Below are 9,929 nucleotides of genomic sequence, written 5' to 3' on the forward strand. Positions count from 1 at the left end.
AGATTATCCATTCATTTATTACTCCCATTATTAACTGCAGTTATGACTTTGTTATTATAAACATCAATCAGAACCAGGGCTCCATTTTGACAGGTATCTAGGTAGTTATGCAATTAGATCTTGATCAAAACAGCTTACAATTACAGGAAGAAAAGCTCTGCTTCAGGATGTGACATCACAGGGAGGAGCTAGTGATTAACTGTTGCTTTTATACCTGTTTGTTTCAGTTTCTTAACCAGTTAGGAAATCCTTGTTTACAGGCCACATTGCAACTTGGCAACTGTTTATGTATCTACTTCTCTGTCCTTGTGCAGATTCCTATTGTCAAGCATTTATCCTGGGCTGCTTTTAGGGTTTCTCTCCATTAGTGTAAAGGCAGCCTGTCTGAGCATCCGGTGGCATCAGGAGCTTAGCTGAGAAGGCCTGAAAAGACATGAAAGCTCATATTCAAAGGACCATGTCCCAGGATTTTGCTCAGCCATGGAAAAAGTTAGCAACCACACTCATTTTGACCGGGAAGAGATTTCACCTTAAAGCAAACAGACTGCTGCTGCCCCCTCACAGTGGTGATACACTCAGAGATAAAGGTAAGAGGTATGCACAGCATGTTGTATGCACATCTTCAATCATTTCTCTCTGCACACAACAGTTTCCTTTGGAGAACATGGCAATGAATGGGATTTTGTTATTATAATGGTGTTACACAGGATTTAGGTGACATAAGGAAAAACATTAGTAATACCGCCTTCCAGCTTTTAAAATCAATGGGCAGGGTAGTATTGGGAATATTCTACGAAACTTCATCGCAACAGAGCTCAGATTTAACAAGACCAAGATTTAATACTGTAGTTAAAGACAGGCCTAAGACTTGCTGAGAATACTGATTGAGATCAGCCTGTCATATTAAAGAAAAAAAAAAAAAGGAAGTAGCTGTAGGCCATTCTAGGAAAAGCTTTTTGGAGCCTTGGATCTTGCTAATAAAAATTAGGGCAGCCCAATATTTTTGAAGACATTTTTTGTCTCCTAAAGGGAACACTTCTATGAAATAAATGTCTGTAGAAGATGCTACTTTATATTTCATGTGTAGTCCATGAAACAAACAGGTTTCTCTTTCTGTAGAAGATACTTATTTCCTGCCCAGAAGATCAGTGAACCTTGTCACCTAGTAAAGAGCAATGCTAACCCAGATCCACCAGCTGCACAAGGCAGCTCTTGCCCTGCTGACTGCAGTGGCAGCCTTTGGGAACAGTAAGCGCTGGGTGTGCTCTGATAGGATCATGGACAGCAAAGCAGTGATGCTGAAAACAAGATCTGTGCTGAGGAATTTACATAACGTGGATCTGGTTCTTGTTATCATCAACACATGAGGTGAAATGCGCTGGTACCTGGCCAGCAGAAAGAAACTCTCCCATGTTTAAATGATGGAAATGCAGATCCCTGCTTAAAAGTGGCTTCAAAGGGGCTTCAAAGGCTCCTATGAAGAAACAGGCAGGGGGACTTGAGGATGAAAGCTATGCCATCTTCCAGTCATCTTGGCTGGTCGACCAACCCTTGGAAAATAAGGGTTTTGCAACGACCAATCCCTTCCCACAGGCGGGAAGCCTTCTGAAACTCAATCTCCACTATGTCAGCTGACAAGGAAAGTAAGGGAAGACCATGGGAAGTCACTGGATGGCAGAAAAAAATCAAGGCCTTTCAGCAGTGAAGGCAAAACTCAGTTTTACCACTACAAGTGTGAGGCATTGAGGTTGCAGCAAAGGTTTTTCTGACCTGGAAACCATAGAGGCACAAAGACTGTTGTTGTGTACAGTTCATGTAGGTTCAAGAACAGACTGGGGATGTTGCTCCATACTCCTCTCCAGGCACCTGTCTTTGACCGCTCTCAAACATGGGACAGGAGAGACCTTTGGTCTGACCCACCACAGTTGTCTGTGTGTCACTGTGCACTGTAATGGGGTGCAGGAACATGGAGATCCCAAGCACAAGATATGACTCTTCCTTCTGATGCTGTCAATGGCTCAATCACTATTCTGTCAGTGCCTCAAGCTGGCACTGTTGGGTAATCAGTGTTCAGACTATGGGCAACTAAACACTTCTCTCCAAAATCTCCACATGCCATCCTATACAGTTGCAGAGAAATAGCACCATCCAGGCAGTGAATCCAGATTTTGCAGAAATGGTGAATGGTTTTATGAAGGTTTGTGATAGCACAAAGCTTTTCTAAAGCATGAGACTGCTGCAGTCAAGCAGCTGATAATGATAAGTTTTCTGCTCTTTGGAATAAATACAAGGGGGCAGTTGTCTTTGTGTAAGCACTAACCCTAACTAATACACAAAAAAGGCCTTTTGGGGCTGCACTAAAGAGGACAAGCTTTTCTCAATTAGACATTTCTGCTGCCCATGCAAGGCAAAGAGAAAATTGAAGTATCTGGAACTATTTCATTAACAACATCAGTATATAAATCAGTATATATGAACTGGGCCTGATGATTTTCTATGACACTGAGCGTCTGGGTCCAGTGCAAAGTGAACTGGAAGATATCAAACTAAAATCCCTTAGTGGCCTCCAAGTGCCAAGTATTTTGGCCATGGTAATTAAATACAAACACTTCTTTTGACTCAGGAGCCAGGTCTCTGAGCCACAGACCTCATGAACTACAGATCTCTTGGGAGAGTGGGGCAGGGAAAAGCATGCTTCGGCGTTTGTCTTGCCCAAAAGCTTTTATTGAAGGCCAGTTCTGAGGGCGTACTGTTGATCATAGTGAAACTCTGGACTGGTCTGGCATCACTATTCTTGCCATTTCTGACAGGGAAAATTTAGCCAAATTCAAACATGCCCAGAAATTGCAACTGTCTTGGGAATGATGTGTACTACTCAGATTATAGTTGTCTTATAACCTAAATAACATAGGAGCAAATTCTCCTTACTCGTGAGTAAGCCTTATTCCTATGAGATTTCAACACACATTAGTAGTCTAATTCTTGTTATGATGTTCACACCATGTATAAATATAACCTTTCGTCTGACACAAAGGGTAAGGGTCAGGAAATCGTGATTATAGGTGATTGCCACAGCCATCCTATAATAAAATAACAAGTCCTATATTATATGACATGTGCAAGACCTAAGGAGGCATGGACACGGTGGGTTGTCAGTAGCAGCCCCTCTGCACAAACACAACATTTTAGCTGTGCAGTGCCACAGCTGAAGAAGAGCAATGACAGGCAGGCTTCCAAAAACCACAGCTTGGTCTAATCAAGCTCTGACCCCAACAAAGCACTGGTGGCTTTTTCCAGTTTCTGAAAAATTATTTCTGTGTCATCTTTCAAATCTGTATCCTCACCTCTGACTTACTTCAATTGCACAGAAATGGGAGTAGGAAATACAATATTTTCCTAAAATATACTTTGAGACAAATATATTTCAAATATTTACAAATAGGTAAATACATTAATTGTGTAACTAATACATTCCCACAAAAAGTATCATTAAAAAAAAACAACTTTAGAGCAAAGTCTAATCATGAGAAAGCAAATATCTACAGAAATACAGACATGTAGGCCTAAGTAGTTATCTTTACTTTCTTAGATTATTCTATGTACTACATTCAAGTGACTCTATTCATGTGCCAAGAAATGCATAGTTTAGGATTTAAAGCAAAAAGAAATTCAGAAGTGTCTGTACGTATTGTTGCTGTCTGTAAAAAAACAGGCAGGTATAGAAGATGATACCAAAGCTCCCATGTTACCCCACAGGCTCTGGCAGCCCCTCAACATCAGTGCTGGCGTTTTTGTCAAGAAACAAAGGTGCAGCCTGTATCTCAGTGCATCAAAAACTGCAGTTGAGAATTAACAGCTGAATTTATTTAGCAAAACTGGCTCTAAAGCTTGTTAGCAGCTAAGACACTTTACAGTACACCACAATAGATCTTTGATATTGCTGCTAATAATAACACTCTATAAACTGAAAGACACTATTTATACAAAACTGTATTCTAAGAATAGTTCAAATTCAAATATGTATCAATATTTGAAACCATGGCAGCACTTCATACACAGATACAAGTTACAGTGCTTGCTTATATTCTCTGCTTTCAGAACTGAACTACTGAGAAACACAAGGAAGGGCTGTGATACTCACACAGGTCTACCTTTCTCAGATTTCTCATTCTAATGATTTTCACTGAGAGTGAGCAGCATGGGCATTCTTCACTCTGCAGAAAAATAACAAAGTTATTACCTGCACTAATATTAAATCTTTTATGTCCCATAAAACATTCCCTCCCACTGTGTGTTGCAGTTTTTGAAGCCGTGCTTCAAAATTAGAAGATGAACTTGCCTTGCTTTGGAAGTTAAACCATGTCTACATAGAGTTAAAAAAAATAAAGAGGCAGAAAAAAAGGAGATATTCCTCTGCTTATATAGGTCATTAATAGAAGAAATAACAGTAATAGATAATAGATAATGTAGTAAATAAAATGAATGCTGAAACTATATGACAGGACCTTTTAATATAAAACAAATCTTTATCAACAATTAAGCAAGAAATATAAGCTAGCAAAAAGTGAGTGTGCATGAGAAGCACCTCTGTTAAACATCTGTAGACAAAGATAAAATAAGTTTAATTATCTTGAACTGTTGAAATTTCACATGGAAGCAGATATTTTCTTCAAATAATTTTATTTAGTAGAAAATTCCAACTTTCCATTTAAAATCTATATCAGGAACTTTTCCCAGAAATAGTAAAGAGCAAATACATGAGAAGTATTGAGGTGTTCACCTAGTGTGGTCAGGAAGAGAAGAATGAGAGCATATAAAGACCTGCTAGGAAACAGAAGCAATCCATAGTAAAATGTATAATCACAACGCTGTATGTTTCAGTATCTTAGCATTGTTCAACAGCATCATGCCCCAAGAGGAAAATTAAACTGTTCAGCGAGTGAGGCACCACCAGCACAAATGCAACCTAACCTACATGAAAGAAAACAGCTTAGGAAGAGATGTTAATGAAACTTTTCTACCCAAACCAGATGTTGGACGTTTGCAAAAAGGATCATTAGCTAAAATGTCACGCACAAGAGGAAAGAAATAACTAGACACAACACAAACAAATTATTAATTCTTGCACGTTTTAGTACCTGAAACTTTAGCCATTGCTTCACTGGAAGTCATTACCTAATGCCTCTCTCACTCCCTGCTAGCAAAATGACTCAATTAAATCTCTTTAAGGGGATTATGTCACTCCTCTGCTTTTTCCAGTTAGGAATTGATCCAGTTGGATATAAGTTCCCCTGCCACTCTTGAACTGTGATAAGCTGGCCTTGGTCTGTATTTTATGTCTCTTTCCAAAACAGAAGGGTAAGTTTTAATGTCTTCTGTCTGAATTCAGGTTCTGGATGGAATCCTCTGCTTTTGCTTTTTCTCATGATGCTGCTTCCATGGTTAAGAGCAAGTGGAAGAGCTGGGAGGACAGTCCCATTCCTTGCTTTGTACGTGTACTTTCCATACAAAGGCCATTGCCAAAGTGTTCATTACTCTCCCCTCCTTTCAAAAGGATGAACCTATAGATCCTTAGTGTTTCTTTAACTAGTTTGGTTAAGCATTCACACTTTCTATTTCTTAAGCCATGGGGATCCCACATCTGAGGTCTCCAAGCATCAGTGCACACTGAAGCTAACACACACTGAAGCTAACACACACCTGTGTTATAGAGAGACGCTCTATAATCTCCGGTTTACAACATGGGAAGCAGGGCACAGAATGATTAAATAACTTGCTCACAGTCAAACAGCAGACTAATTTCAAAGCTGAGAAGAGGACAGATTATGCTGACTCCCTGGAGCCCAACAGGCAGATTTAGGGCTTTCCCTCCTGGTTATATTCCACACAAAAGAAATAATAAAAACCAATATTCAGAGAGATTATGGACAAAGGCAGATCAAGATTTTCTTGGGTGTCAGTCATGCACAGATAGCAAACTAGGACCATCTTTGTGTCCATGATTAGACACTGGTTTTAGTCAGTGACGTTCCTGTATACACCACTATGAAGCGGCTGCTAGTACAGCTACCTGAGCACAGCATATGACTGTACTCATAGCTAGGAGATGTTGTGTTATGGAATAGCCCAACTTGCATAATGCTTGCATCAAACCACAGATTCAGCTCAAATCCATAGCAAGCTGCTGTGAAGCACCTCAGACTGCTTCCCAGCCTTCATGAGAATAACCCACTGTGTCTGAGCTTCCCTCCACAACCAAAAGTATCTCCACAGGGCAGCCAATCCCAACAAAGCTATAAGTCATTCTGACATAAATAAGTAAATACATACATGAATTTGGACTAACAGCTCCCAAGGCCCCTTGTAGGCACCACAATCCCAATTACAAATCCATGTCAGAGATCCTCAGCTTCTAATGGATTATGGTCTGAATTTATGCGCTCTTACCTCACGAGCACTCCAGTATGAGCCCATTTTCTCCCAGCTGCATACAAGTTGGATATAGATGACACTTCAGTGTTAGAGGCAACAGCTGGAAGTGACTCATGAGATACCTCTGCAGACTTTAAGGAGGCACCTATGAGGAGCAAGTGCCTTAGACATGCCCCACCTTCCTTGTTGCCTGAAAGGGAAAGTACAAAGAGAGAAAGGGAGGGCATTTGCTGGGTTTATTTGATAAAGGTGTGTGTTAAGGGAAGGTCGTACACACCAGGGTGCCAAGAGTTATTAGCAATTCAAGATAAGGGAGTGATAATGCACAGCACTTATGCATGTATACCTATGACATAGCAGCCTAAGCAATTCACAAATCAGAAAAGATATTAGCAGCAATGTGTAGGCTGGAGGAAAACAGCTCTACAGCACCCCAATCAACAACGAAAAGTTCTGTGGACAAAATAACTTTAAAAGACCTTATATTTTAGCAAAAAAGTGTTTATTTTGCTCTTCTTTGAGGTAGATGGGGTTTAGTTGCTTGCTGGTGGACGTTCCCCCAAATTCATTCATATATTTTCAGGTGGATATAAGTTTTCTTGCTTTCCACAACACAAAACTTCTAAGTTAGCCAAAACAAAACGAACAGTTTCTCCTCCAAATTAGGGCATATATTGATTCATCTTAAATGCTAACAGTTAGATATTTTAAACACAATGCAGTATCATCAAACTATTACATGCAAATGACACCAAATTCTCCATTTTCTGAGATAAAATTGTGCAGCAGCAGATACTCAGGTGAATGACCACTTGAGAGCTGCAGGCGATACTATGCACTCACAATACCCAAAGTCTGTCTTCCCTTTCTACAAACACACATCAGGAAAACACAAATTCAATTCTGACATTCACTGAATGAAAATTACTTTAATCATCAACCATTTTAAGATGAGGTATCTACCCTTCTGATTAAAGATATGCGAAATGACACAAGATAACATCCCCGTTAACCCTGAGTTCAGCAAAAAAAGACCTTCAATCGGAGAAGCAGCCAATTTACCCAAAAACTTAGCTATTTATCCCAAAACTGACCTGAAAGTGGCTAACCGTTGGCAGTTTTGTTAGATTCTACAGAAGCTGAACTGATGTTTTTGTGTTGTTTCCCTGGGAAACGGCCTGAGGATGAAGAGCTATGGTAGTGCCAACACTATGGAAGCATTCAACACTGTCCTGCATGACATCCTTGTCTCTAAATTGGAAAGACATCAACTTTATGGATGGACCACTCAGTGAATAAAGAACTGGCTGGATGGCCGCACACAAAGAATTGTGGTCAATGGCTCAATGTCCAGCTGGAGATGAGTAACGAGTGGTGTCCCTCAGGGATCGGTGTTGGGACCGGTCTTGTTTAACATCTTCGTCGCTGACATGGACAGTGGGATTGAGTGCACCCTCAGCAAGTTTGCCGATGACACCAAGCTGTGTGGTTCAGTTGATCCGCTGGAGGGAAGGAATGCCATCCAGAGGGACCTTGGCATATTTGTGAGGTGGGCTGATGCCAACCTCAGGAAGTTTAACCATGACAAGTGCAAGGTCCTGCACCTGGGTCGGAGCAATCCCAGACACAGCTACAGGCTGGGCAGAGAAGAGATTCAGAGCAGCCCTGCGGAGATGGACTTGGGGGTGCTGGTCGATGAGAAAATGAACATGAGCCGGCTTCAATGTGCACTCGCAGCCCAGAAAGCCAACCGTGTCCTGGGCTGCATCAAAAGGAGCGTGACCAGCAGGTAAAAGGAGGTGATCCTGCCCCTCTAATCTGCTCTTGTGAGACCTCACCTGGAGCATTGTGTGCAGTTCTGGTGTCCTCAACATAAAAAGGACATGGAGCTGTTGGAACAAGTCCAGAGGAGGCCACGAGGATGATCAGCGGACTGGAGCACCTCCCATATGAAGACAGGCTGAGAAAGTTGGGGCTGTTCATCCTGGAGAAGAGAAGGCTGCGTGGAGACCTCATAGCAGCCTTCCAGTATCTGAAGGGGACCTATAGGGATGCTGGGGAGGGACTCTTCATTAGGGACTGTAGTGATAGGACAAGGGGTAACGGGTTCAAACTTAAACAGGGGAAGTTTAGGTTGGATATAAGGAAGAAGTTCTTTCCTGTAAGGGTTGTTTGACCTTGGCTGGATGCCAGTTGCTCGCCAAAGACCCTCTTATCATTCCATCTCCTCACCTGGACAGCAGAAAGTAAACACGGTGAAAGGCTCATGAGTTGAGATAAGGACAGGGAGAGATCATTCACCAGTTACTGTCACAGGCAAAACAGACCTGACTTGGGGAAATCAGTTTAATATATTACCAGAGCATGGTAATGAGAAATAAAAACAAAATCTTAAAAACACCTTCTCCCCACCATCCCCTCTTCTTTCCAGTCTTAACTTTACTCCTGAATTCTGTATGTCCTCCCCGCTAGCAGCACAGATGTATCGGGAATGGGGGCTATGGTCAGATCATCACATATTTCTGCTGCTCCTTCCTCCTCAGGGAAGGACTCCTCACACTCTTCCCCTGCTCCAGCAAGGGGTCCTCCTATGTGAGACAGTCCTCCGTGAACTTCTCCTGCATGGGTCCTTTCCACAGGCTGCAGTTCTTCACAAACTGCTCCAGCATAGGTCCCTTCCATGGGGTGCATCTTTCAGGAGCAGACTGCTCCGGTGTGGGTCCCTTCCATGGGTGCAGCTCTTCAGGAGCGTACTGCTCCAGTGTGGGATACTTTCTCCATGGGCCACAGGTCCTGACAGAAGCCTGCTCCAGTGTGAGCTTCCCATGGGGTCACAGTCGCCTTCAGAAATCCCCCCAACTAATTCTTGAATAACTCAATGAAAGAAAAAGGGAGGACCAATCTCTAGGCATCTATCACCTCTCCTTCCCAAGGGGTAAATTCTGCAGGAGTTTCCTCCACAGTAAGTGCTGCAGGGAATGGAGCTGCAGGGAACTCATTCAACACTGGCCGCTGGGTTCAGCAGTAGCAGTAATTTTTCTCCTTCTTAGTAGCTGGTGCAGTGCCTTGACACACTGGCTGTCAAGTGCCTCTCCCACAAGGGAACCTAGCAATAGTCCTAGGACAGGGACCTGGGACATGACATCTAGTGTGAATGTATAACAAACGGAGAACCCAGTAATCCAAAGCACCGTGCCAGTATCTGAGAAACTACTATTTCTGGTTTGGTTCAGATTATCTGAGATTTTAGGGTGCATCATAAATTCTGACAAGCGCCATAGAGAAGGCAGAGCATGCTGCAGGAGGGTTCTTTGGAGAACAATTTCCCTTCTCTCAGGAATATGTGTTTTCTGACCAGTCTGAGGCTGGTAAAATCAGGAAGGAGCAGATGCTCACCCTTTACTATCAAAAGGTCCATAGGTAAAGTCAAGCAGGGCATCTAATGCTGACAAAATATTCCTAAATCCAACAACTGAAAAGTGAAACTGAATCAGAGT

The 9,929-nt window shown here is 42.1% G+C and overlaps 1 protein-coding gene across 1 annotated transcript in view; it reads right to left on the minus strand.

Moving 5' to 3' along the window:
- Positions 1-6,474, minus strand: part of LOC133207149 (cytosolic phospholipase A2 epsilon-like) — a 32,332-nt gene extending 25,858 nt beyond the window's left edge. Inside the window, exons 1-2 of the mRNA XM_061343804.1 lie at positions 6,448-6,474; positions 4,142-4,214 (exon numbers count right to left, since the gene is read on the minus strand). Of these exons, the coding sequence (XP_061199788.1) occupies positions 4,142-4,214; positions 6,448-6,474 (100 nt within the window). The remainder of the gene's footprint in view (positions 1-4,141; positions 4,215-6,447) is intronic.
- Positions 6,475-9,929: the final 3,455 nt, after the last annotated feature.

Source organism: Neopsephotus bourkii, unplaced genomic scaffold, assembly GCF_033783945.1.
Source record: "Neopsephotus bourkii isolate Nb327-2 ecotype Australia unplaced genomic scaffold, CSIRO-AGI_Nbou_v1 NB_1825, whole genome shotgun sequence".
NCBI lineage: Eukaryota > Metazoa > Chordata > Aves > Psittaciformes > Psittacidae > Neopsephotus > Neopsephotus bourkii.